Below are 27919 nucleotides of genomic sequence, written 5' to 3' on the forward strand. Positions count from 1 at the left end.
CACGTTAACCCGTCCTTTGCATAAAAGCCGCCTGTTAGCCTGCTGGAAGCATCACGAGCAGCAGCATCGATTGTTTAGCAGCTCTGTCCAAGGCTCCTCGGAAACTAGAGAAACCCTCTTCTGCTTGCTGCCTCTTCGCTTCTCATGCTGCCTTTTCTCAGCATGGAGAGCTCGTCTAAATGGCGCAGAGCACATTCAAGCTAGGGCATTCTCCCACTGAGTCATTTTTTGGCGTCATCGCTCTGCAATACAAAGAGGAGCGAAGCACTTGAGGAACAAGGAGCTGCAGTTACAGCTCCAGGCCTCTCATAATACCTTCTCAGGATGCCATCCATTCCATGCACTGGACCAATAGGGGCACTACCCATGCACTTCAGCAGCTGTGCACTCTCTTCTCTGTGTCTCAGCTCGCCTCGGTCGGCATGCAGCAGCTGCTTCCGGCCTCAAGGGCCCCCATTCATCACAGGGCTTGCCGTACCATTCCTCCGTTCCGGTGCGCGCAGCAGTAGCTCCCTTGCCAGCGTCTTGGGGGGGCCTTTACCTGGCTGGGCTCTCCCTGTACTCGCTGCAACCTATGGCATTGTCGCTCAGCATAGGTGGGGAAAGCAGCAGCAGCTTTTTGTGGACTCTGGCGCCTGTGCTGCTGCCACAGACATGCTTGGCTGTGGCTCGGGGGGCACAGACAGCCAGAACGAGACTCCTCTAAGAAGTAAAATCCATGAGTCCAAAGGCGTCTCGACAGAGTACGTCCTTATCTCAAACCCTGGGAGCTGCTTCGACGTTGAGCGAGTGGGAGGGGGTGACACATTGCTCTTCTTCCATGGGGGCCTCTGTGGAAGCGACCAGCTGCTGGCCTCTGGCCTCCAGTTTTCTCCAAATATCCAGCATTTGCTACTGCCCAACCGGCAGGGATACCTAAGATCGGGTGTACCTCCACTTTGGGAGGAGAGGGATCTACAGGCGCCCTTTAAACGCATCAGGAGGGGCCGCCCTGGCGGAGGACATAAAGAAACAGGCTCTTCTAGCAGGGCAACAGAATGGGTGCGGCTCCGCAGACACCGTCTGTGGCACCAAGCAGCGCTATTCAATGACCTAGTCCGTTCCGTGTTGTACCAGCAGCAGCCAACAACACCGTTGATAGCCGATGCGAAGGATCCGGAGAGGGAGGGTCGCCTCCATGTGCTGGGCGTTGGCATCGGATGCGCTCATGCCCTGGCGTACTGCCATTTCTTCCCCCAGCGCGTGCGGAGCATCGCCCTCGCCTCACCGGTGATGGAGTTGAAGGACGGCCTCGAAGAAGGCCCCCTAGAGGCTCATGTCGTTGGACGGATACGGGCGTACCGACAGCTGCTCGAGCGGCTGCCTTTTGGTTCCTTTCGGCTCCGAGTGCCTCCCCCGAAGATCTCCTGTCTCGAATGGGCAGCCACTCTCGTGGCCAGACGCGCACCAAGAACTGCCTTGTCAGTGCTGCTGCATGCGTTGAGCCTAAGGAGACCCTTATCCGAGCAAGACGCAGAGCAGCTGCTTTGCGCGCTGCAACAGTACCCCTCGCTTGTCGACCGGCTGCAGCAAGAGAGCTTCGGGGGCCAAGGTGTCCCAGCGAGCCGAAGGGCCGCTTCCTCTTGGCGCATGCAGCAGCAAGAGGCATGGGAGGCGCAGCAGCAGCTGTACAAACAGCTGTTGCTGCGGGTGCAGCATGCGACTGGCACTTGCTGCGTGCCGCAGCGGTTACCAGGGTTCATTGAAGACGCTCTACTGCTGTCTCCCTGGGAGGAGGCAGCAGAACCAGGCACCACTGGTGCAGGGTGGTTATCGGAGTGCCTCGAGGGTTTGCAGGTACCAGGGCTGGTGGTTTATGCGGGGCAGCCCCCAGGGGGCCCTCACGTGGGCGTTCTGTCAGATTCTGGGGCCTCCTGGCCTCGGCTGGAGGCGGTGAATCTGCCGGATGCGCAGCCACAAACTCTGCTTCTCACCCACGCGGAACAGCTCAGCAGACTTCTGCAGGGGCTGCATGCACGCAGTGTCTGTGCAGCAGCAGCCCCGCCAGTGGACTGACAAGCCACTTTTTCAAATAGTGAAACTCGTGGCCAGCTGCGTACAGTGTGGCACTAGATACACTACAGGGGTCGTAGGTGTTTTAGCGGGGAAAGGAGGTGTGGACTGTCTGCACCTCGGCAGCACCAAATAAGCCAATAGACCTGCCTACACAATGCAGCTGTCCGTAACGAGGCTTTAGAGACACTCAGGAAGCAGCGCCTGCACAGCGGCGGGGTCACGGAAACACGTGAGCGCTTTCTTGCTGCTGCTAGTTTTCAGCAATGCACTAAAGAACAGGCAGCAACATAGATCACAAGACTGTTCTACGGTGTGCTGCATGTACCGCATCGCAACGCGCAAAATTACGTGCAACGAGACTTTAGATGGATTCCCAAGAGGCGCCTATGCGGAAAGAAACTAGCGCACACGGCAATGGGGGGTACAAGCGGCAATCAGAGAGACGGAGAGGCCCTCACGGTTTGCTATTCGAATAGCGCGCCGTCAAGGAGATCTGAAGCGCTCTTTGTGCGGATCTGCAGGATCTGCATGCACGCATTGAACAGCAGCACCCAAACAGCACACCTGGGGGATCGACTGCATCGCCCCCCGAGAAAACGTATTCTGTACCGGCTCTTAATGGAACCCGCATGTCCTTGTGCTGCTGTGTCGGTACATCTGCACACTAAGGATAGGCAGGGGCAGGGCAACTAGAGAACGCAGCCCTTCTGCCTCAGCGGCTGCAGTTGTGCGAGCTGTAAGACATTTTCACGACATGCGAGGAAAAGGAGGGGTGAGGGGGAAGCTGTGGGAAGGAGGGTTGAGGTGGTAGTTCTTGGGAAAGTGCGCCCACCCTGCAGATTGTCTGGGCTGTGTCCATGTAGGAGCTGCAAAGCTTCATGCGGACGCGCTGGCGTGCATCCTCCATATGCTGTACAGACAGCCATACGACAGCGCACACCCCAGAACGCTTAGTTCCGGCTGCGTAGGACCCTCGAAATCCCCGTATTTAGAGTTGTACGGGTTTGCAATCGTATTTTAGTCCTTACCGTGTCTCCCTCTACGTCATAGCGGAGGCCCCCAGCGCACTCCACCCAGGGGGCCCTTCCCATGGGCTCCAGCTGCACAGCCGTGTCCATCGCGTCTGCCAGCTGCATGCATGCATAAGCACAAGCATAAGCAATGCCATGAGAGCCATTCTATACTCGGAAAAAGCCACATGGTTTCTGCCCCCCCTCCCCCTGTTGCCCCCGTTGGTAAGCTCTTCAACAGTGAGGGCCACGCCCAATGCGCACTTTTGAGCGGCTGGTGCACAGCACGGAGTGTCACCCCTCATTCCTCGGAACCTTCCCCCCAAGGCTAAGTCGCTACGGCTTACACTCTTGTGCTGCGCGCGTAGGCATTCAAGAAAGGCGTCGATCGAAGGCTGTGCATCCGTCATCATGACCGAAAAGACGGTAGACTTCACACCCTGGGTTTTACAGAGCGCCTGATGCCAGAGCTGCGCGTGCGCCCCAGCCACAACACCCTCAACCGATGCGTTTATTTCAAAATCTGCTCCTTGCCAGGTTCGCAGCGAGTGCCCATTCGCCTTTCGCAGAATGCGCGCATGTCGCGTCTACAGACTTTGATGACATGATGTAGCAGGCTGGTGGAAACTGCATGCGCGGTGCGAGCCTCGCATAAGAAGGGCGAAAGCCACAACCACAACTTGCACCCTGATGCTCAAGCTCGTGTTGGAAAAAGAGAGCACACGAAAGCAGCCCGAGTCAATCTTCCTCGAACCCTTTATAATGCCTCACTGCCAGTTGCTGGAAGAGGGTGCCGATGAGGGCCAGCGAAACAACTCCCACTTGGCTCAACACGAAAAGCGCATCAAAAAGAGAAAGCCGAACATTTTCACCAGCCAGTAGAGGACGACCCAAGCCCTTCAGCTCCCCTATGCCGTCCAGAATGGCCGTACAGCAAGCCATCATACAATCTGAGCAGGCGCGCATGCAAACGCAATTACACGTACATCGACGTACGTGTGCGAGGCCCCATGACAAGTCGAGGCACTGCCAGAGAGAGGCAGAATTAGGAATATAGAAGAGTAGTAGATCTTAGAGGCCAATTAACTCTCCGTCCTGGCAGCATAGCGGATGCTGCTAATACACCCAATACGGCAGACTCTGCGATAGCTGCGGTTCGGCTTAGGCTTCGCCCACCCCGACTAGTTGACACCTAGCTGTTTAGAACCCCCTGCCAGGAACCAGAGGCAATTTGCTGGGAAAAAGAAGAGTTTACCTCTGCAGCCGTCGAGCGCCTCGCAGAGATGATTAGAGACAGCCACCGTAGCCTCGGTAGAAACCCCCTTCTGGAAATCCTGTTTGCAGAAAGAGAAGACAGAAAAAAGGATCCTTGAATGAAATGCACTATACTTTACCTGCCTTTAGCTCAAGAGTATAATTGTATCCGATCGGCGGTCCATGGCATTAGCAGCGAGCACATTTGTGTGCGCCCGTCACTGGACCCCTCCAGTAGAGGGAGGTGCCTTGACATCCAGGCACATCACTATAATTTTTTGCACATGCGCAGAAATATAAGAGTGGAGTCAGAGAAATGGGGTCTTGCAAGTATAAAGACGCGCGCGCAGAGGCATGACGGCAATTTCCCGGCGTTCGCTGCGGGCCTTCCCTCGCCTTCTCCATAGCACTTGTCGGCACACGTTTTGTACTTCTCTCGCTGTCGAGTTTTCTGGCCTTACCGCGCAGCTGTTGCGAAGCTCACACGCCTCCTTCAAGACCGCTAGAATAGCACATTGATGGCTGTAGAGGGACCCCAGCAGGTGGCTGGTGCTGGAAATGCAGCGGGAGGTTCCAAGAGCCTCGGTGTGGCGGGAAGACGCCGATGGCCATGATGACCGCACGCATCCGCAATGTGGCCCTTCAAGCACAACCCACGTATGCAACACTTGAATATTATGAGCCTCTACTTTGCTCGCATATCTCATCGAGCTCGCGTGAGCAGCTGTGAGCTCGCATTACCGTCGATGACTTGCTTAAGCTCTGCCACAAATCGATCCATTTCGCGAAGCTGCTCTTCATTGAAGCCAACGGAGGGACGCAAGACCGCAAATAGCAGTCTCAGGCGTCTGTGGCACAGCATCAGAATTGACTGTCACAACGCAATGCTTGCTCACGGAAGGAACTCTAGACGCCAAGTGGTTAAAGGGTAAAGAGGCTGCGAGGTACCTGGCCCTGCCGGGGATGGAACGCCGTAGAGAAGAAACGGCCTCTTTAAACGCCCCCTCTGCTCCAGATAAGACATCAGCTGCGTTTTTCGCGCCGTTTTCGTCGGGAAGACTCTCCTGGGGGGCCCCTCGAGGCCTTTCTCCTTCGCAAGCGCCTGTCAAAGGCTCTTTGGGGTGACGGCGCGCTGCACAGTGTGGAGCAGAGCACCAAGGGACCGTCCAGTTCCAGCTGCAGTCTGCTCGCTTCTCGAGGGAAGGAGATGGCGGCTGCCCTTCATCCTCCCGCTTGCCGCAACGATGGCCCCCTCCTTCGCCCTCCTGGTCCTGGCGAGAAGCCCCCAAAGAGCCGCTAGCCAAAGCATCCAGCACCTCGCGTTCTCCATCACTTAGCCACGGCACATAGAGCTGCCTATCTCCAGCTTCGCCTGTGAGGGTTTCAGCAGTTCCAGGAGCACCCGCTGTTAGCGAGACATCCGGCCTGGGAGGCCCCTGGATAAAGTTGTGGCGCGTTAGTGCATGATTTGCTTCGGCCCCAAGCAGACGACTAGGCCATGCGCTGTGCCAAATTTTGGGTTGCCTGAGACAGAGCGGCGTCACGTTCGCTAGCAGATAGCATTCACTGGGCAGACGCAAGCGCGGAGAAAGAGAGAGACACTTTACATGAATAGCGCACGTAATGCATGCATAGTTGTGAGAACAGAGATCAGCAGGGGTCAGGCAGGCGGGCAGGCAGCGAGAATTTCGAGCGATGACGGCGATTGGAGGGTTCGTGTAGGGGGGGAAGAGGGGTAGGTGGAGAGGAGATGGAGAGGCCTTAGCAGGAAACAGCTCTACTATATATGCGCCTCTTTGAGGCCGGGCAGCAAAAGAAGCATTCGATTAGGCGCATGTGCCAGCTGGGCACGGCGCCATACGCGGCTCCACGTTGCTATCAAAGGATGCACGACTGAACGAGAGGGATATTGTAGAGAGAGACGGTGCGAAAAGAGGGACTGGTGAAGAGGCGCACAGGTTCGCCTGCCAGACAGCGAATAGCGCCTTTTCCTCTGCCTGAAATGTTGCTTCCAAAATAGCCGCCTCGCAGGGCCCCTCTTGTTCTCCGGGGGCCCCTGCAGTTTGCTGCTGCTCCTTGTTTATGGACTGGACGTCTTCTCCCTCTGCCGCCGCTTGCTGTGTGGGGGAGGCTCGCTTAAGCACTATCTTCCGAGTCTTGTGCAGCACAAGGGCCCTCCGGATTGGGTGCGTTAGTTCGCGTGCGTGAAGCTCCTCGGGAGGCAAAAGGCTGATGCAAGACGCCCCCAGATCGGAGCACGTGAGGCCGCCTAAAGCTCCTACGGCTTCACCCCACGCGTCTGCGACTGGCGGCATAACAGCCATTGTTGTGAGCCACCATTCCAAGGGGCCCCTGTTGAGGGCCCTTGCCCGGAGTGCTCCCCCGCGAACGAGATCTGCCATTGCAGGCTCTGTGGGAACGTTGAAGAGCAAATCGGAGGGTCCAAAGCCTCCACGCTCGTACAAGCGGTACAGCGCGTCCTGCGAATCACCGACGGCAGGCACGAACGGGGAGAAGAAGGACAGAGGTAAAGCGAGCAGCACACAGGGAAAGGGGGAGCAAGAAACTGCGGCTATTCCAGAGGAGAAGCAGAAAAAAGGCAGAAAAAAGCACCAATCGCCACGGCCGCCATCCTCCCACCCAGACGCCGTGCGCGGTCCCTCAGATGCACAGAAAAGGTTTGGCCCCCTTGAAGACATCTTTTTCCGCATCTGCCTCGCCCTCTATTCCTGCGCGTCTCCTCGCATGAATGGTGGTACCTGGAGCGTAACGAGGAGCCCGTCAAGGGAGTGCTGCGTAATGAGGCCCCAAAGGCGGAATTCGGGAAGCCAAGAAAAGCTGCCTTCCTCCACAGCGGCAGAGAGATAGTCTGTATACTGAACACCGACACAGGCGCCCCTAGAGAGCAGCTGCTTTAGCCGCGGAGCTGCATAACCCTGCAGACTGCGCTGACTCGGCGGTGTTTCTTAAGAACAAAGGAATTCACAATTTGGAAACACTTGGAGGGAGAAACTGCGGCCTGTAACGCACCGCCGTGGCCACCTCCTCTCGAGTATCCAGGAAACTCCTGCAAAGCTGCGCCATGTTGCCGCTGCAGCAGAGCCAGCGAGTAGAAGAGGCCACAAGGGATTTCAGAGATACCGCAAGGCAACATGCCTACACAACAAGCGAGAGTGAGGGCATGCCGCCTGAGGAGATAGAATCTAGCTGCTGCACTTGTCAACGCCGAAAAGGCAAGGAGAGGAGAGGAGCACGCAACGGATAAAGGAAGAGGACTCAGGACATTTGGCGTGTGTGTGTGAGTGTGTGTGTGTAATGTAAAATGAAGATATGTCATGACGTACAGGTGGCCATAGTCTTGCTGAGCTGCTGTGAGGTAAAGCCCCATGGAGAGGAGGAGGATCTGCTTGACTTCCATGGCTGCGAAGGACTGGTGTATTGCATAGGTGTCACCGACTAGGAAGGAGAGACCAACGCGTATTTGGTGTAGCATGGGAGAAGTCCGCAGAGGCTCCACACAGAGACCCTGCAAACATTTTGTAAGAAATCAGAACCTCTCGTTTCTGCAAGCGCACTCAGAAGAAGAAGCGTTCCTCAGCGCTCGCTGGCGCTGCTACCCCGAAATCGCTTCACGAGAGGCCTCCGAAAAACAGGTGCTCTCCGTATGGCGCCTGACTGATGCACGTCAGTTGGAAGCCTTCCGCTTGCGGGCTTAGACAGCGAAAAAGCAACACCGCGATGGGTTCGAAGGATGCCGTATGAGTCGTTGCTGCTGCTCCTTCCAGCGAGCAGGCATGACCAGTGGCAATAACTCACCGCTTCCACCAGAGAAAGCGCTTCGAAGAGGTACCGCCTCCTAGCCCACGCTGCAGCAGTCATCGGCAATGGGCAGCAGCGGCAGGAGGGCAGGCATCATCAGCGAAGCCTCCAAAAAATCAAGAGGCCTACAACAGGCAGTCACGGCACAGCGCGCTCCTCTGCTCATAGCACACGCAGCCACTCAAGCAGCAGCCGTCAAGGCAATGCTTACGGTCCTTCTCCTGCTGATCGCCAGCCGAACGCGGATCTTCCAGCTCCCTATCCCACCGCATAAAGACTTCCACTGACATTCCAATCAAGTCGGCGGACAGAGACTCCATTCGCTGGCGCTGCACGCGAAATTTCGCACAGCAGCAGCCACAACAGCATCCAAGCGTCGCCGCAACAGCCGCTGTTCCTTTCGGGCGCTTCACCAACAAGACTCTCAAAAGGCTGCTGCCAAAGGCACTGTCTGTACAGCCCATTCACCGCAGGGCAGCGCTGGCAGAAGGAAGAGAGCGATGCAGGCTCCAGCAGTAGCAAGCGTTCGCGAAGAACGGAAATCCAGTCCCGCATGCAGCAGTTTAATCCCTAATGTCTGGCGGTTTCATGCGCAATGCCGGAGAATGAGAGCGCTTTGAAGAAGTGGGGAGGGGGAAGAAACGAAAGGGCCTCGTGCAAGACGCCACGGGAGCACCCCCCCAAGTGGCCAGCGCAGGCACAAGGCTGCAAAGCTGCCCCCTTGCTTGCGACACAGAACCGCGGAAACCTCGCGTTAGAAGAGCTGCTGCTGCTACGAGGACCGCTAGAAGAGCCCGTTCTATCGACTCAGAATTCTCTTGTGTTACTTTTCTCCCCCGGGCGCAGCTACTGAGTGACTTACATTACCATGTTGCAAAAACAAACGCCGCCACTCCTGAAGACGTGCCGCAGCGCCTGCCGTCCGTCGGCTCCATTCTCCAAGGGCTGTACACATGCAGCAACTGAAGATGCATATATAGCTGCCTTCGTCTTATAGACACCTACGTTAAGGCACTCCTGTTTGTAGAACGCAAAAGTCTCAGAGAAGGCCTTCCGCGGAGGGGCACTGCGCGTTGACTCAGAATACAGCCTGGTGAAAAGGGTTCCTCAAAAACCATCTGGGAAGCTATCCAGCCCGTACCGACCTAGGAGCGCCTTGTCAAGCGTTATCAAGCTTCTAAGATCCTGGTGTGTCGCTTCCGCCACCTCCGCAGCAGCCAAGAGGCCTGGATGCAGCTCTAGCAACAAGCGTCGGAGGCGCAGTCTCTGGGAGACGCTCTGGCAAACAAAAATCGACTCCGCAGGCGCTCACGTATGCAGCAGCAAACTCCGCAGTGGCAGCGCAAGCAGAGCAGCCACAGGGGGCTATCAGGATACGTCAGAAGCACTGAGGTGCTTGGAGGCACTAAAAAGGGACCGGCCTAATGACCTTCGGCTCCTGCAAAAAGGCGGGGTAGCCTCTCACCAAGCGACCCGCGTATGAGCGAAAGAAGCGAAATGCGCAGTAGTGGCTTCCATGTTCTTTCATAAAGCTGCCAAGCAGCACACAGAGAGCAGATCGAACCGAAAAAAATGTTGGGTGCTGAGAAAAAGAGGCTTCGCCACAAAGGAAGCCTCCTCACTAGTAGGGACGCCTGCACTCGCCCTTGGGGGAAATCTCCCTTGGGGCAGCGCCCGCTTGCCGAGACTCCCGGCTGCGGGTAAAACAGTGAGTCTGGAGTTTTGAAGCAGCAGCAGATGAGGGAAAGCGATTGCAGCTTTCACCTGAAAAGGCTCTCCACAGGATCGCCATGAGGTTTAACGGCCTCCCAGAGGGCCTCGAAGCCGTGCGCTGAGAAGAAGGTCGCAGAAAACATTGTTGCTACGCTGCTCGCCGACGGCTGTTGAGGCTTATCAGAGGACCGCCTAAGGTTCGGAGGGAGACTCTTCAGAAAAGCGAGGCGCCCCCACAGAGAGAGAGAGAGAGAGAGAGAGAGAGAGAGAGAGAGAGAGAGAGAGAGAGAGAGAGAGAGAGAGAGAGAGCGAGACAGAGAGAGACAGAGAGAGACAGAGACAGAGAGAGAGAGACAGAGAAAGAGAAAGAGGAAGAAAGAGTGAGAAAAAGAAAGAGAATGAAAGGGAAAGAAAGAGAAAGACAATGAAACAGACAGCCGTGGGCAACCCGGCACCTCATCAGAGCCATGTATCTACAGCTACAACCACCATCAGAACCTTTTTTACTGCATAAGTAAACCTTCTTTTTGCCCGTGAGTTGCCTCGACCCTTCCAGCAGCACAACTGCCACGATACGGAAACAAGGGAAAGATGAGTGAGCCGGATGAAAGTATAAGTCCCTCATGAGGAGGCAGCCCACAGAAAAGCTTCCATTAAGATGTACATGCAAGAAAAAAAAAGGTACAGAGACACACAGATAGATACATGTGTACACACAAAGGAGCCATTGTGTGTGTAGATATATATATATATATATATGTATGCATGCATGTATGTTTTGTATGTATATATATACACCCGTCTTTGGGAAAAGAGCACGTACCGTAGAATCCCCCAGAAGCGAATAGCCTCCGAAGTCTGGGAAGTATCGCCCGCCTTGAATAGGTTTGATTTTGAGGCCTGTGCGATCGACGAAGAGGCGGGGAGCTGAGATGACTGCGACAAGTTCTTTTGGAGAAATCGAGGGAACATATGGGAAGACTTCCGCTGCATCCCGCAGAACCTCCAACTCCACTGGTGCGTATGCCCTTGAAGGCACTAAGAGACGGGAGACAAGGCCTTCCTGAGGCACACACACACACATAGCATAGATCCGCGAAGAAGAGAATACAATAGCAAACAAACGAACTAACAGACGCTAGAAAGGGAGACGAAGCGAGACGGGGTGGAGAGCCCATAGAGAGAGCGACACGTCGCGTGCAAGCACCAGGGGTGTCAAAAAATCGCTCAAAATATAATAGGAGAAGATTCTAGCCAGCGGAGGCTTTGCGCCGTAAAATCGCTGGAAAGGGGCACGTTTCAGCATCTGGAGGGGACGAAACTACGCATGCATGCAGAAGGGGAGAGGCGGGAAGGGGAGGCGCAGTCCACGCAGCAGCAGGCTTCCTCTTGAAGACAGGCAAGAGACGGCGGGGAAAAAGGGGATCTCACCTCCACGGAGAGGAAATCCTTGAGTGCTGGTGACCATAAGGCTCCTTCGAGCACTGAAAATTTCAAGGAAAGGGCTAGGGCTTTGTGAGAAGGCACTTCGTATACATAGAAAACAGACTGCCTGGTGAGCGTTGCACTCAGGAACGGCCTTTGCTGCAGAATCTGCAGCTTTTGCAGCACTGTTGCAGCAGGCGGCACTGGAGGCGGCTGCCCCGAAGCCGTGCGATGCGTCTGCGGGGAGCTGCTTCCAGAAAGGGAGATGTACACGTCCAATTCAATCAGCGTGGCATTCACCAGCGTCAAGGCGGGGAATATGGTAAGGGATCGCAAGAGACGCTCTGCGGGGAGAGCTGTCTTGTGCTCTTCTGACAGCAAGCGAAAGAATAAGTTCTTTCCTTCCTTGATTTCTTCTTCGGCACTTTCGGATGCGTCGAGGGCATGCGCTTTGCTGGCATCATGCCGGTGGGCAGGCGGTAAGTAGGCGCACTGACTGCAACGTGGATTGTAACTGCTCTGTCGAGTATCCAAGACAGAGGACCAGCCGCAAAGAGGCCTCATATCTGGTGGCTGCGGCGGATCCTGCAAAAACACGCAGGCAGGTAACACAAGCACAAAAGCCGCTGCTGTCACGTGCAGGGGGCACCCTGAAAAACTTGCGGACGGCAGACAGCAACAAGCACATGCACATCAACACACATACACATATATGTATATATATATACATATATATGCATGTACACATACACATACATACATAGTACACATATACATACATACACATATTACACATACATCACACATACACACATACGTGCACAGATACACGCACTCAGAGACACACACACACTTACAGACAGACACACACACATACCAACACACTTACACACCAACACACTTACACACCAACACACTTACACACCAACACACTTACACACCAACACACACATACCAACACACTTACACACCAACACACACACAGAGACAGGACAAGCGAAACTATTCATGGACGCCTAAAGAGGCGTTAAACAAAACAAGAGTCAGGAGGGACGGAGGTGGCAGCGCCGAAGACGGCAGATGCGACAAATGACAAAGGGGAGGATACAGTCATGGAAATGCAGCAGACACGCGCAGAGCATCTTCCAGAGGTGTGCTGCTGCACAAAGACTCGAGCCACCGCGGACCGTATCACATGGTGTAACACCCCACCGACCTCACCACCAACCCCACCACTCCCACCGACCTCACCACCCCTCCCCCGACGCACCACCTCCATTTGTCCCGTCGTTTCTTTGGGTGGCGCCGCAGCAAAGGCAGCCGGACGGAAGCATACAAATGCCCACCCCGGTCCCAGCAGGGCACTATGGGGAACAGACATGAAGTGCTCGTTCGGCAGCAAGAAGGTGTATGCCTCCTGGCGTGTCTGCTGCACCTGCTGCAGCAGCTGTAGCTGGCGAAACGCTGGTGAAGGCCGATCCGTGAAGCCACTCTGCTTGCGGCTCAGTGCAGCGTCCGCTAGGGAACTCCGGATACCAGGAGAGCCCTCCTTGTGGCGGAGAGGGATATTGCCGCTGCAGCCGCTGCTGCTGCGCTGCAGCTGCAGCAGCAACTCCTGCTGCAGAGCGAGTTCTAGAGCCCGCCGCCTCGCCCACTGCCTGTCTCTCTCCAGCATCCACTGCGGAGGCTTCGTCAGCAGGGGGTCTAGTGAAACGGGATCGCTGAAGGCTTGTTTCGCTTCTGACGTGGTGTCGGGGTGCTCTGCAAGTACACGAATGGGGGCTGCTGCCGCTGCAGCTGCCGGCAGCAGCAGCGGCCTCTGTTTTTCATCCAAGAAACATATCTCCAGAGGCAATCCACTGCGGTTGTGCAAGAGCACCGTAGACGTCAGCAGAAGCAGCTTGTACGAAGGATGGGGACTTAACACTTGTCCTACAAGCTCGCTCGTAGCTTCAGAAAAGAAAGTCTCCGCGAAACATTCCGCAAACGCTCCATGCTTCGAGATGGCTGGCTCTGCGGCGTCTCCGCTATCCGGGCTGCCTGTGCAGAAGCAGCACAACCCACAGTGTTAGAGATAGATAGATAGAAATAGGGAGTAAGAGCGAGCACGAGATAGGAGAGAGACAGAGTACAAGAGAGAGAAAGATGTTGAAAAGAGAGCAAGAGAGCAATAAAGGCAGGTAGAAAGAATGAGGCAGGTACTCCTGCAAGTGTTCTTCTGCAGAAGCACAAGGAGTGCAGTCGAAGCCCTTCTGCCTGTTAAAAGGGAGGGCCTTGGTGAGTAAAAAGCAGCTTGATTGGTCAGCCTGTGAGCGTATATGTAAGCAGTAGGGAGAATGCGCGGTGCTTGCATGCCTTGAAACTGCCCAAATCTCTGCAGCTACCTGTATCGCATGCTGCAGAGGAGCCGCGCTGGTGCAGCTGCTTGACAGGGGACCCCAGTGTGCGTGTGGCGGGGAGAGGGGTAGGAGGCATCTTCTGCAGAGGCTTGCCACTTTGAGGAGCTGCTCTGACGTGCTCCCTCGCCTCTCCAACTCCGCTACTGTACCAGGAAGTCCGCTGCGGGTGCTGCCGCTGCTGAAGAGGCTGCAGCAACGATACACAGCGGCTCTTCATAGCGTCAACAAGCACCGCCTGCATGCCGCGTGGGAAGGCACCGATGCAAGCCTCTTCCTGCTGCTGCTCTTGCTCTGAACAAGGAGGATTATTCGAAGCCAAGAGATCGTTAACGGTGCGCGCGGGATCTCCAGTGAGCAGCAGACTCCGGAGAATTGCAGCGGGGACTGCCTGAGGCAGCACCTCTCGTACCTGTTGCAGTACAGCAACAGGCGGGCAGAAGGCGAGAAAGACTTGCTGTCGCGTGTGAGCGCTGCGCGAATCCTCCGCCGTCTGTCCTTTCATGAGCGCCTCCAAAGGCAGAGACGTTGAGCCTCCCTGCTGCAGCACCATCACCCCGCCTGTTGTTTCTGTGTGTAGCGTGCTCGTGCTCGAAGAACCATCCTGAGGTCGCTGCTGCTCCTTGTCTTCCTCACATGGCTGCTGCTGCTGCTGTTGCTGCTGCTGCTGCTGCTGTGAGACGAGGGTAAAGGCATACAAGAATTCGCCGGTGAGATTGATGTATCTGAAGGGGGCTACACTCGCTTGTTGCTGCTGAAGGTCTGTCTCTGCCGCGGCTAGCTCGGCAGCGTAGCCTTGGTCAGTCGACATGCCCGCAGTCAGCGGCAGCGCACGATCGCTCCATGGATCAGCTCCACGACTGCTGATGCGTCTCTCGCGGATGTCATTATGAGCGTCTCTACCAGAAAGGGGCGTCGTGTTGCTGAGGTTCGACGCTGAGCGTGAGAGAGACTCATCCTTGGAAGGACCTTGGTGGATGTGCTGCAACAAATAGGGGACAAACCAGGAGAGGAGTCGACAGAGCTGGGGAGTCAAATTCAGCAGGACTGGGGTGTAGCTGCTGATGAGGAGGGCTCTTGCGGCTTGGGTATTGCACCATTGATCGTCATTTCCTGCTGCTGCTGCTGCTGCTGCTGCGCCTCCACCACTGCGGCTGCTGCTGCTGCTGCTCTTGCTCCTGTGCTCATGCTGCTGCTGGAGCCTCTCCTCGAGAGCTAGATCCCGCCTGTAAACAGCCGTGGCTGTAAGCTGCTCAATGAACGGCTCCCACGTGCCACTCTTGACATTCAAAAAGTCGCATCCACACTGTAAGTCCTTCAGCGCCACTGTGATCCGCCGATGCAGGATTCTGGCAGTCAGCTGCCGAATGGCAAGGCGCGCTTGCACCAGAGGCAGCACCGATGCCCTTAGGTCATCTAGCAGCAGCAAGTCGATGCCAGCTAGCTCGACAGAAACTCGCACATCTCGCAAGACACCCGAGGAGCTGTTGGGCTGCTCTTCTCCCGAGGGAGGAGACGCCTCCTCCCCGCGAGCGCTGCCGCTTTCCAGCGGCTGTCGCGGGGTGGAAAATGCCTCTGCATGTGAACGAGGACCTTCGGAAGTCGCCGCCTCCACATGCCCAGCTGTTGGCAGAAAGGGTAAGCAGACACTAGGCCCATCGGCAGTAATCCCTCGCGCAGCCTGCAGCAACAAAGCAATGTCGTTGCTGCTGACACGCAGAGAGAACCCTAGGCACACGCAGCAAACAGAACGAAGCACCAACATCGCATTGTGCATTTAGCAGCTCGAAGCAGTTACGCAAGTTTCAAACAAAAAAGCGTCTATCAAGTGAGAAACACAAGACCGCCAGCAGGCATGGTGGTTACGCAAGCGTGGTGGCTATGCAAGCGGGAGGACGCAAGACGGCTCCACTACACACGTCCACACATGCATGCATGCATGCACATATGCATGCATGCATGCATGTGTGGACGTGTGTAGTGGAGCCCCCATTCGCGTAGGAATGCTGCTAGTACCCTGCAGCGGCCATCTATAAGAACCGCGGTGAGGAGATCCCTTCCTCTCTCTCCCCTCCTCCCCCTCCCTCCCTCGCAAGTCCTCTCTCTACGCCCACACCCCAGCAGCAGCGGCTCCAAGCAGGTAGACTCGACACACACACACGCACTCCTTATCTGCGTGTGTGTGCATATAGATCGTGTTTCAGCAGGCGCAGCCGTTGGAGGTCTCTGCATGATGCACTTACGTGGGATGGAGAGCTGCAACCGTTCCTTGGTAATTAGGGGTTCTTCCTGGCCGTCCACGGCACTATCTCCCGCTGCTCGAATCAGACTCCCACTGAGCTTCATATCGTCTACCGAACGTCTCCCCAGAGGCGTGCCTGCTGCTGCAGCGGCATTGCCTGCCCTCTCTGCGGCAGTTCGCCGTTGGATAGTTCGAGGGGCAGTGGGGGGGTGTCGAGGGCTTGTTGTGACTGCACATTTCTCTTCGGCATCATACGGATCCTCTTCTTCTAGACTCTCTTCTTCTTGTGCCCCTCCTTCCGCTTGCCGTTGCAGCAGCTCGGCTTCCGTTGCCAGAGCTATGCGCAAGCCACTCCCGCTGACAGACAAGTCCTCGCACAGCAGCACTGCCCCCTCCGTCGACATGGAGGGAACAAGCCTGCTAACCTGAAGCGTCTCCCCCCCCCCTAGCAGGAATTCCGAGCCTTTTCCTGCGAATTCTTCTGCAGACTCATCATGCTCTTGCGCCTGCGAACGCTGCTGCGCTTCCTCCGCCTGTGGAGAGGGCACTGTCTCCGATCTCGGAGACAGGGAGGTTGAGGGGCCCCTCGTTTTGTTAGGGGCCCCCCCCAAAACAAGTCCAGCTTCTCCCCCCCTCTTGAACTGCTCCGCGAGAGAGAGGCAAGACACCCCCCCCAAGCCTGCAGAGGTGGTGGTCTTCATGAAGTCAAAAGACGGATACGTGCTGCTGCTGCTGCTGCTGCTGCTGCTGCCCTCAAGGGCACTCGCAGCAGCAGCCCCCGCGATGCCGGAGAAGGGTGCTGCCTCGAGCCGACAGATCTTGCTGCGCTGTATCTGCAGCTTCTGCAAAGTCAAGGCGGATCCCGAGGAAACAAGACGCACATCGAAATCTCCACTCCACACAAGGAGGGGGGCTGTGGGGCTCTCTAGGTCAGTGTACACTACAAATCTCCCGTTCGAAATTTTGAGATGGATTGCAGTGCTTTTCGGGAGGATGCTGCTGCTGCTGCTGCTGCTGCTCCTGCTGCTGCTCGTGAACCGCTGCTCAGGCCTGTCCTGCACTTCGCTCGAAGCCTCCTTGCACGCCTTGGAGGTTCTGCGCAGCATGCTCCCCCACACAGAGGGCCCCTCCTCTTCCTCCTGCTCCTGCTGCTGCTGCTGCTGCTGCTGCTTGTGCTGCTGCTGCGCGGAGAGGACGGGGGGTTGCGGCTTTGGGTACTTTTTCATGGTGCTTGCTGCGTAGGCGGAGGAGACGTACTGTCCAATGTCTGTAAATCCGACTACCAGCGCATACAGCGTAACACCAGTCAGCTCCACGTCGAGGGCTGTCTTCTCTCTGCCGGATTTGAGGCGCATAGACAAAGCTGGACTGCGGATCCCCTCGTCACCACTGCTGTCTCCAGAAGTGCTGTCGGTGCAGTCGGAGATTTCCCCCACATCCCCCAAAACAAGCCTTTTAGACGCTGTGGAGCCTCCTGCCGCAGGTGAGCCCTTGTGGTCTGCAGCGCCTCGCACGCAGTGAGCGAGGCGGCGGTAAAAGTTGCGTGTATGCTTTCTGAGATCGTCGAGGGCGAAGACATCTCCCGTGAAGTGCAGTTGCATTTGGGTCGTTCCCGGGGCGTCGGAGACGGAAGCGGAGACGCCAATGCGGTGCACAGTGAGCCGCGCAAGGGGGGCGTCGGCGCTATACGCAGTTTGCAGCAGCAGCTGAGGGATGAATAGCCGCACAGTCATGTGCTGGAGAGGCGGTGAGGGGGACGGCACAGACGGCAAGGGCGCCTCCTGGAGCACCGTGGGGAGAGGAGCACTGCTCTCCCCCCCTCCCCCCCCCTTCCCCGCATCGTTCCACGTCAAAGCGGCAGCAGCAGCATCTCCTCCTCCTCGGCCGCTGCTGCTCTCAGGAGCTCTCGCTGCAGCAGAGGGCTCCCCGGAGGCGACTCTGTAGCCACTGCCAGCCAGATTTTCATTCACCACGTCCAGCAGCAGAGTCAGCTGCTCCCGAGAAAGCTGCAACAGCCACGGAGAGGTCTCAATTGCGACGGCCAAGCGTCCTGTCGCTGCCTGTAGCCGCACGCCGATTTCGGCTGTCTCCAAGACTCTGCCTTCAACGAAACACCCTGCACTTCTTCCGCGAGGAGACACAGCCGTCCTGCCTGAACGTCTCTCCCCCTCTCTCTCCTTCACAGTCTCCGTGCTCCCCCCCTCCCCAGCCTTGTTGTCTTGGGCAAGTAGCTGGGTCCCTGAAAAATCGAGGCTCAAATCGAGGGCCAAGCCACTGCCACTGCCGCTCTCTTCCTCCGCAGATTCGGCGGTGCGGTACGAACGCCTCAACAGATGCTTCGACTCTGCGTCGTCGGTGATGGAAGCGGCGGCGGAGGCCGTTCGAAGGGGATTCCTCCTATTTTTTTCCCGCATCTGGGGAGCCGCTGGATCGGAGCCTGCGGGAGTCACCCCGCGACGGTGGAGCAGCCCTTCCTCGAAGGCGTCGTCAAACGCCTCGCTGCAAAGCGGTACATATGCATTACGAACTTTCAAGATGCCTGCCGCGAAAACAAAATACCGACCAAGCCCCTCGACATCCACCCTCCTCCCGGGATATGCAGCCAGCGCGACAGACGCCGCCTCGTCGCTTGCACTGCAAACTGGTGTCTCTTGCCGCGGATCAACGAGCTCCGGAATCGCCGCTTTATTCTCTGGAAATATGAAGAGCGGGCAGTCAATGTGAAGGGCAAGCAGGGAAGGCGTGGCCGTTGCTGCCTGCTTAACGGCTGCATACGACCGCGACACGAATAGATCAAAGATCCCGTCCCTCAAATAGTCCAAGATGCCGCTAATATCCTGCTGGATATACACCAGGCACAGCTGATTGACACGCCCAGAGATGGCCATGGAAAAAGGCAGGGTGGCTCCCGTCAAGGGATGCCCCCCTCCATAGCGGCGTATCTTGAGTGCTACAAGCGCTGGCTGCTCATGCCGCTGCTGTTCTAGCTCTTGCTCTTGCCCTTCCCTCTGCTGCTGCTGCTGCTGCTCTCTCGGTGCCAATACGCAACGGCCACTGAGGATGACGGCTGCATCCTGAATAGACAGGGAGGCATCCACATCTCCGTTGCCGTAAGTCGCCACTGAGGCTCCAACACCCCTCACCCCGACACGTCCCCGCAAGGCACGACCTTCCCAAAAGGCAAGAGAAGCACCTTCAACTGCCAGCTCTAAGGCAACAGCGACAGGCAGCAGGCCCTTGCTGCTCCCCTTGCTCCTGTCGCTGTAACACGCGGAGGAAGCCGCGGCAGTAGTAGTAGTAGACCTTTCCTGCTGCTTTTCCTCCTGCTGCAAAGTAGCCTCCTGGACGTACTGAGCCGCAAGAGGCGGCATTGCTCCACCAACGTCAAGCCCCTTGCGCATCCAGGGAATGCCTCCTATCGTGCCGTCACTCAGGAGACACTTGCCATCCCCTCCGTCCGCAGGATTGCCGCTGCCAGTAGGCCTCCCCGACTGCGCGCCACACTCGAGAGACACCTCCGTCTCCACGCCAGTGCTGCCCTCCCTTACCAGGGAGCTTTGCATTGCATGCAACGCCTCTTGGAATGCAGCAAATGCGGCATCCGAGAAGAAGGGACGGCGGGTAAACGTCGACGTGGCGATCGCCAGCTGGTGACCTAGCTGCTCCCTGTACACCTGAACGGTGTCAATGATGCGTCTCAAGGAGTGCTGCCTCCAGTGCAACTCTCCGGGAAGCAAGAACAGCGAGACGCTCGTCTGAGGATCTCCTGCTTGTTTGTGCGTCACACGCATCCTCAGGCTGCAGCTCTCTGCTTCCTCCTGTGCTGAGGAAATTTCGAAAGAATCCTCCAGAGCATCCTCGAACGAATCTAGATGCAAAGGAGCAGAAGCACTTGCCTGCGAGAGGGCAGTGCTGCAGCGTTCTAGGGAGTCCTCGATCTGAGGAAAAAACGTTCCATAGAGAGATGCAATGCAGCATAGACAGACAGAGACACACCCGCGCAGAAGAGAACCTCAACGCACTAACAAAAATGGAGGGGGGCAAGACGCAAGGGATCTGGTCAGCTACTCCATGCCCCTAACAGTGCTATTTTTTGCGATTTCAAAAAAAAATGGTTGAAAAGCTCGGGATAAAGACTTCTGGAGGCGAGGCAGGGTGTATATATATATATATATATATATATATATATATATATGTACAGGTGTGTGTATGTGTGGGTAGATATAAATATATGTCGACATCGATATGTATATATATATATATATAGAAACATGGTGTATGTGTATGTATATGTATGTATGTACATGTGTGTATGTGTATATATATGTGTATGTGTATGTATGTAAGTATGTGTATATATATGTGTATGTATATATGGGTATGTATATATGGGTATGTGTATGTATTTATATGTATGTATGTGTATCTATGTATGTGTATCTATGTATGTGTACATGCGTAGATATATATACATACATATGCATGTAGATACATATATATGCAGATTTAATGGCGTATATATTTATGTATACATATACCTGGCGATGTAACGACTGGAAGAGAAGAGACTCCGTGGAGGGATCTGATACAAGGACTTGTCTCAGGGATGCGTTGATGCAGTAAGTGCCTTCCTTTGTGTTTCCGCCGGCTATGAGTTCAAAGCCCTCCAGTTGAGCTTGGAGAACTCCCTTTGCTTCGGAGTTGCTGCTGCAGTGTACGATGAATCCGCATCTACCGAAACGCCACGTGGATTCGAAAGTGAGCCCCCCCCCCTTTTCCTCCTCAAGGCTGTTGCTGTCAGCACTGCCGCTGGCTGCAGTGTCACGCAGAGATGCAGGAAGGCCTTTGACTGCCTGCAGCGCAGACTCCGCTGCGTATGCCAAGGTGTGATCTTCTGAGGAGATTCCCACCGTCGCCGCTGCCTTGCCCACTAGGCCCGAGTCAAAAGCATCCTCAGGAGTCGAGGGGACTGATTGCTGCATGAGGACAGACTTTGCGATGGATACAGGGGCGGCTAGCAGCAGCGCGACTGCCTCTGGGGTTGCTTCAAGGAAGATTTCTTGGAAGATCACGTCCAGCGAAAAGTGCTGCATCTTTTCCGCCTGAAATTTGACTCTGATCGGAATAGGCCTAAGCAGAGAGACTTCCTTTGCACCCTTAGGAGCGCAAAGAATTCGCGTTTCATTTAACTCCAACGAGCCGCTTAGAGAGTCGTAAGGACAGGGGCCATCCGTCGTAAGGGCGAGAGTCCCCAGGTGTACAGACACGCTGCCTGCTGCCAGCGAATCAAAGAGAAAAATCGGTGCCGAAATGCTCAGCTCGAGTTGCAACAACGCAGGCAACCGATGCACAGCCGCAGCATACACGGTCTCTCCCTTCTCCCGCAGCCCTTCAACAAACTCGCGCGCATGCATCGCATCAAGTGCCTTCTCCACTTGGTGCACTGAGGAAAGCTTCTCCCCCCCCTGCAGCAGCGCGTCTGTGTCTTCCGTCGTCGCCTTTTTGGCCTCCTCGGGGAGCTCGCGAAAGGACGAAGAAGACGCACCAACACTCTGCAGCCGCAGCACATCGGCAGGTGTCTCGAAAACAAAGAAGGCACACAGCGTCTTAAGGATATCTGGCCGCACAGTCGCCACTATGGGAGCCAGACGGATGCAAACCAGAAGGATGTTCCCCTTGGGAGTCAGCTGGTGTTTAAGCAAGAACTGAGCTGCCGACAGAGACGTTGGCGCGAGGCGCAAGATCGCAGATGGCAAGCGTATCACTTTCCCGCTTTCTCCAAACAAGCCGACTCGTGTTCTCCCATAATTGCCTCCGCCCCCGTCAGTGCTGCTGCTGCTCCCGTCCTCAGCCTCGCTCCGAAACTGCATGAGGATGTGGTCCTTCTGCTTGACAGAAAAATCTGAAAGCGAGAAAGAAAACGCCCACTCCGCATTGTCTTCCCCCGCATAATCCTGACGCGTGCAGTACTCCAAAGACGCATGCATACCTCTGACAGACAGGGACAGAAAAGCCGCTGCGTCTCTTTCTCGCTCCTCTCCAACGTCTGCTGCGACCCCTTCCTTCCCCAACGATCCCTCCAGCGTGTAACCCCCCCCCCCTCTCAAGAACAAGGCTTTCCTGTCTTCGCGGGGTGGCAAAGGAAACTCCTTTGGAAGGTCAAGAGGAGGCGCTCTGCGAGCCTCATAAGCCCATTTCTCGTCCGCTTCTTCCGCCTCTTCTTCCTCCTTCTCACACACACCTCCCTCCTCGTCCTCCTCTAGACATGCACGGAACTGCGCTAAGTCAAAACTCAGGGTAAACCTTGAAGGAAGACCAATGCCTTGCAAAGTCTCATCCTTCTGAAAAAGAAATCCAAACAAAAATTGCACACATATACACCTCAACCCTTCAGAGGACTCGTCAGCTCGCGAGCGAAGCCATTCATCCTACAGTGTATGTGTATGTATGGGTATGTGTATGAATGTGTGCATGTGTATGAATGTGTGTATGTGTGTATGTATGTGTATGTGTGTGTATGAATGTGTATGTATGTGTGTGTATGTATGTGTATGTGTGTGTATGAATGTGTATGTATGTGTGTACGTATGTGTATGAATGTGTGTATGTGTATGTGTATGTATGTATGTGTACGTGTATGTGTATGTGTATGTGTGTATGTGTGCGCCATGACCACCTTTTATCTAACAGTCTGCCGACTGCCACGGCAGGCAAGCCTCCACATGCAGACAGCATTTCCTCCACAAGCTGCCTGAACCCTCTTTTTCCCCCTAGGCCCCTCCTCTCACCCCTCCCCCAGCAGTCGCAAAAAGACAGCACTTTTACGCCGCTCTTAATGCCAACACCACACGCGCCTCCCCACCTGCACAGTGTCTACGATGAGCTGTATATCCTCCTGCGTCAGAAGCGGCTTCTCATCGCCTTCCTGCTGCACTTCCTCCTCCTCCTCCTGCTGCTGCTGCTGACCGCGTCCAGTTGCCCACTGCCACCAGCTCCTCGATTGCGCCTTTGGATTTCTCTGCTGCTGCACCTTCTCCGTCTCCTGAAGCACCCGATTCGCGGCTTCTTTGCAAATGCTTCGCCACTTTGCCAGCTGCGCACACATACAAATACACATACACATACAACTGCGCATTTATACACATACACATACGAATACACATACAAATACTCATACAGATACATATACACATACACATACACACACGCATACAAATACACATACACATACGCATACAAATACACATACAAATACACATACAAATACACATACAGATACATATACACATACACATACAAATACACATACAAATACAAATACACATACAAATACACATACACATACAAATACACATACACATATACGCATACAAATACACATACAAATACACATACACATTCACATACAAATACATATACACATACACATACACATACACGTACACATACACCTACAAATACATATACAAATACACATACACATACAAATACACATACAAATACACATACACATACAAATACATATACAAATACACATACAAATACACATACAAATACACATACACATACACATACACATACAAATACATAGAGTCTCACGCAGCTTTGCACACACGAAAATTTCTGGTCCCCAAGATGCTCAATAATGTTGGGGGCTTCCTTCGCCACCGACAGCCGCCCCTCAAAAGCCTTTAACAGGCAGATATATAACCCTAAAACTCCCACTCCCACCCCCCTTCCTTCGTTTTTATATTATATTATTATCCTTCTTTCGTGTCTACTCGTTGGTGAGGACCGTGGCGGGTGCACGGGCAGTACAGTGTTGTTGCGCAGCAGCAGCAGAACCTCCAGCAAAATGGCTAGCGCTGCTTTTTTTCTGAATATACAGTACCCCTTCCAGCAAAATACACTACTGCTACAGCGTTCATGCGCTTACATGCCGAACCCCCACAACATCATACAACACGCGAAGGCGCTTCTCCTCCTCATCGGTGAGAGGCTCCACACCAATAATACCCGCCTCAGTCTGCAGCTGCCTCCCGTAGAGGGCTACAAACTCCCCCTGCGTTTGACCTCCGCCTTCCAAAGCCTCGGGAACGAGGCACACCGTGCAGGCCTCCCTCAGCAGCACTCGTTCGCAGCGCTTTCTTCGTGCCTCCGCTTCGTGCATCAGCTGTAGGAATGCTGACAATTGAGCCTTGCCAATGGCGATCCCGTGGCTTTCCCGCAGCACCTCTAGCCTCGCGGAGAACGTTTGCTCGGCAGAGGCATGCGCCAGCGTCAGTCGCACGTGCAGAGGCTTCAAGATGTATCTGCAGCGGCCCCTTCCCCACGTGCATGCCCCTCTTGCAGGCTTCTTGAATCCTGCTTGCGTCGCTTCTGAAGAGGTGTGCGCATGCCTCTCAGGCCTAGACCACCTTCCCGAAGACGCAGCGCTGCTGCGTTCGAACAAATGCCCAGGGGCACCTGGAGAGGTGCCTGTGGCACCCGCCTTAAGCCGCTGTTTAGCCGGCGGCTGCACAGATCGTGCACACAAAAAGACTCCCAAAATCACGCAACGCATGCGGCTTCTGCAACTTGTTGAAACCGACACAGGAAGGATCTCCTTAGCCGCCAAAGGAGCATACGTCTATAGGCGGCTGTACGCTCAGAGCTACCAATTTGCTGCGCACGCAGTCTCTAAGGGTAGAGGTTAGCTAGCTGCCTGCCCTAGAGGGGCCAAGCAGGTGTCATAAGGATTTGTTACGGCCTTAGGTTCCCACACCTGCTGTGCTGGAGGCGTCTTCGAAGGCTCCAAGAGATCCTCGTCATGAAGCTCCGTGCTGACGGCTAGCTCCATTTCGCTTAGACTGACTTGCTGCTCTCTCGATTTACTGTGAGGCTCTGTGGGGGGGGGCGGGGGGACGCCGTCCTTTTCCTGATCAGACGAGGGATCTTCGAAATACAGCTCTGCTTCAACTTCTGATTCTTCCCGTAGAGAAGCGTCTGCCGTTTCCCAGCGGCGTGCAAAGGCTTCCTGTTTAGCGTCCAGCTTACAGTAGGCGGCGAGGCCGTTCAGTTCGCACGCCTTGTAGAAATTCTGCTGCTGCTGATAAGAGGAGAAGCCTTCCCGCCGTCGCCAGCTCTCGTCTGTGTTGTGCAATGACATGCGTTCCAGCAGAACCCCAGCCTTGAACCCTCGTTCGCCGTCAATGAGAGCCACATGAATTCCCTGTACGTTGACTTGCAGAGTGCTGAGTATCTTGTTGGCTAGCCGGAAGAAGAACCCTCCGTCCGCATCTTTGCCTGCTTGCTGCTGCAACTGCTGCTGCATCTGCTGTCGCACCTCCTGGATCTGCAGCTCGCAAGCATCGATCTTCTGCAGCTTCACCTGACGCAGTTGCTGTTGCAGCTCCGTGTCGCTTTGCTGCGGAATCGGCCGTGGCTCCAGTAGCAAGTACACGTCTTGGATATCCACACATACAGGAGACGAACCCAGGCTCGACCAGGGAATGTTGAGCGTGATTTTGCCTATGCGCCCCCACAAGACCTTAAAAGGCATTCCCAAGAGATCCGAAACCTCGGGCTTGACGTGCAGCTCCGTGAGTTCAACATTGCCACTCCAAACAGCAACAGACAACTTATCCTTGCTGATGCCCAGCACGTAGGGTGCAAGGTAGCGACTCAGCAGTCGCTCGACCACCGACTCCAGCATCGCGGCCCCAGGTGTCTCTGCACAACACGCAGAATGATTGTCGCTCGCAGCGAACTCCTGCTCCCCGCGGAGGGCTTGCGCTAGGATACACCAACACGCACCAGCCAGGAGGGAGGGAGGGAGGAGGGGGTGGAGTGCTCAGTGACCTCTGGTGCTCACGCGCACAAGAATCGCCGCGCTCGAAAAGGGGGACCGGCGATAAACAGCTGCCGTCGAGCGAAGAAGGGGTTAGAAGGCTGCAGGGCAGACGAGCTGGGGAGAGCTGGCTTCTGTGACTCTGCGAGGGACGCTGCGGCTTGAGAGGCGTCAGGAAGCGCGATGCTCTTGAAGCGGCCGCCAAATGCAGTCAGAAAATGACTAAAGGGATCGAAATATGGGTGGTGATGAGGATAAGGCGCAAAAAGGCAGTGCGAACGCCTTCGCACCACTGGTGATAGCCGTAAGCGAAGGACCCATCAAGTGGGCTACACAGAGGAAGCAAAAAGGGGTCATAGCCACTAAGTGCTGAATTTGGCGGCTATACGAAGGCACAAAGGTCTGTAACTCCGCCTTACTCATGAAAAGACCAATTCATCCCGCCTTGCGAGCACTGGGATGTCTGGCACGATGAACTCCCTAGGCCCTAGGAACCGACACTAACTCAAGTTCGAGCCTCAAGATATCAGTCAGACGAGTCACTTGCGAGTTTCTGTGGCGCTATCCGTGGTGTAAAGCAACGTGGAGTATGCGATCTGCCCGGCCCCGTCCTTGGCATGTCCTAGAAGAATGGAGGACCAGCATAGAGGGAAGGTGGCCACCACTAACCAGGGTGCGGAAACAAGAGCGTATTTAAGTTTTCACTATTTGAATAGAGAGAAATGATAGTGGGAAGCGATGGGTTTTCGGCCGGTTTGTGGCGGCATTTGTCGTTGACTACTGGAGGCCCCCCGTTTAATCCTTCATGACGGACGGAAGCCGTAGCCAGTGTATCTGCAGAAGAAGCATTATTTCTCCTTTTAGAAACTATTGCTGTATTTTTAACTTCATAAAAGCTGTTGCTGTGTGACTCCAGCTTGGTTAGCGTGCACATCTCAGGGTTGCCGTCGAATATTCTCTTTGAGAATCATCCTGAAACAGAATGCCCAGCCACGGAACCATGAAAAAGATAATATATATATCCTATCCAACCGCAAATGTATTACTTAAAAGCAGTGGCAGAGTGTATGGGGATAGAAGTCCTGGCAAAACAGGTGCAGCCGCTGAGTAGAGGCCATGCCCTGTAGTCCTTCGATCCTGAAAGAAAAGAAACACACGCGAGCCAGCAAGCGAATAGGCAAGAAACCTACCGTGCAAATTTATGTAGAAATCTGTGAAGTTGTTGAACACGTTTAAACTGCGCCAGCAGACTCATACGCTGCTGAATTAAGCATATATTTATATGAATTCTCACTGCTCTTTAAAAGACGTTCCAAGTCCAGTTCAACAAGGTACGTCACTGATAAAAAGCGGATAATTTTCTTTCAGGTTGCATGAGACAGGCAGGATGACACCGGGCTGTGCAGAAAGGCAGAGCATCTTAAACCCACAAGTGCTTGTTTTTCAAAAGTGCTCTACGGGTGCTGCCGATTTCTTCATCGCAAAATTCTGCTTTATGCCTCTAGTACACTTTTCCTGTGATCTACACGAGCAACCAGGAACAGGCTTCATGCTTGTTCAATATCACAAAATAAGGCTAGTGCTGACTGCGTCCAGCTCCCCAAAACAAATGAATATCTGCAACGAGCTAAGCCCTGTTTATACCATTTCGATCACACTTGGCATACTATAAACGAAGGACTAAATAAAATATTTGACTGGGGCACCCGGATTTCCGATATCTTGCTGCATACTGGCAAATCAACATTGCAAAACGCAATGTTGTGTGCATGCGCGCTTGATGTCATGCGCAACTAGCTGTGAATACTCGAAGTGTTTAGAGGGTGCAGCTACGCTTACCCTAGGTGCCACCCTTTCCTTAGATAGGGGGTACTTAGGGCTAAGGGCAAGACAAGCCGGAAGCCTTGGGTACGTAGCTTGATAACTTTCTTTCGCGTGTGTGTTGAGTGTAGAGTCAACTGTCCCCAAGGAAGCCTTGTATGGAGCGTCACAGTTGGTGACACCGCACGGTTCGATGACCTTGTTCCTCGCCTAACCAATGCCCACGGATGCAGTGGCGTGTCGAGCTTTCCTACAGTACTTGTCTGTTATCTATCAAGTTATTGGGTGATTCTATAGCCTGACTTTTCCTGGCAACAGGCTGGGAGGAACACGCTTTGGCGATGGAAGTAGACGG

The 27919-nt window shown here is 54.8% G+C and overlaps 3 protein-coding genes across 3 annotated transcripts; 1 reads left to right on the plus strand and 2 right to left on the minus strand.

Annotated features, from left to right (window-relative positions):
- The first annotated feature begins 324 nt into the window (after positions 1-324).
- Positions 325-2055, plus strand: LOC34621128. The gene has a single exon (XM_022734352.2). It carries the CDS (start codon positions 325-327, stop codon positions 2053-2055), a length of 1731 nt encoding a protein of 576 aa, XP_022591093.2.
- Positions 2056-3094: 1039 nt separating this feature from the next.
- Positions 3095-9994, minus strand: LOC34621127. Its single transcript, XM_026335431.1, has 15 exons — positions 9903-9994; positions 9604-9670; positions 9254-9416; positions 9001-9074; positions 8350-8467; positions 8136-8185; positions 7671-7845; positions 7079-7284; positions 6276-6799; positions 5268-5843; positions 5061-5167; positions 4716-4798; positions 4321-4387; positions 3837-4015; positions 3095-3535 (listed from the first exon to the last, which is right to left on the minus strand). The coding sequence occupies exons 1-15, from the start codon at positions 9992-9994 to the stop codon at positions 3095-3097; spliced, it is 2922 nt and encodes a 973-aa protein (XP_026191216.1).
- A 360-nt stretch (positions 9995-10354) lies between these two features.
- On the minus strand, positions 10355-25608 carry LOC34618413. The gene is made up of 12 exons (XM_026335432.1): positions 24688-25608; positions 23851-24429; positions 22783-23007; positions 20453-22255; positions 17825-19852; positions 16676-17692; positions 15916-16441; positions 13661-15400; positions 12550-13316; positions 11283-11861; positions 10675-10914; positions 10355-10498 (listed from the first exon to the last, which is right to left on the minus strand). The coding sequence occupies exons 1-12, from the start codon at positions 25606-25608 to the stop codon at positions 10355-10357; spliced, it is 10569 nt and encodes a 3522-aa protein (XP_026191217.1).
- Positions 25609-27919: the final 2311 nt, after the last annotated feature.

Source organism: Cyclospora cayetanensis, unplaced genomic scaffold, assembly GCF_002999335.1.
Source record: "Cyclospora cayetanensis isolate NF1_C8 unplaced genomic scaffold, CcayRef3 CcayRef3_contig_69, whole genome shotgun sequence".
Taxonomy (NCBI): Eukaryota; Apicomplexa; class Conoidasida; order Eucoccidiorida; family Eimeriidae; genus Cyclospora; species Cyclospora cayetanensis.

Excerpts from the sequence above, each read along its gene's own strand:
- LOC34621128 (XM_022734352.2), top strand. The coding sequence starts at position 325 with ATGCCATCCATTCCATGCACTGGACCAATAGGGGCACTACCCATGCAC.
- LOC34621127 (XM_026335431.1), bottom strand. The coding sequence starts at position 9,994 with ATGTTTTCTGCGACCTTCTTCTCAGCGCACGGCTTCGAGGCCCTCTGG. Across the intron at positions 7,846-8,135 it reads CGCTTTCTCTGGTGGAAGCG|GGTCTCTGTGTGGAGCCTCT; the intron begins GTGAGTTATTGC and ends AAATGTTTGCAG. Across the intron at positions 4,388-4,715 it reads CGACAAGTGCTATGGAGAAG|GGGGTTTCTACCGAGGCTAC; the intron begins GCGAGGGAAGGC and ends GATTTCCAGAAG.
- LOC34618413 (XM_026335432.1), bottom strand. The coding sequence starts at position 25,608 with ATGCTGGAGTCGGTGGTCGAGCGACTGCTGAGTCGCTACCTTGCACCC. Across the intron at positions 24,430-24,687 it reads AGCCTTCGAAGACGCCTCCA|CCGCCGGCTAAACAGCGGCT; the intron begins GCACAGCAGGTG and ends CGATCTGTGCAG. Across the intron at positions 13,317-13,660 it reads CTCTGCAGCATGCGATACAG|GCAGCCCGGATAGCGGAGAC; the intron begins GTAGCTGCAGAG and ends GCTTCTGCACAG.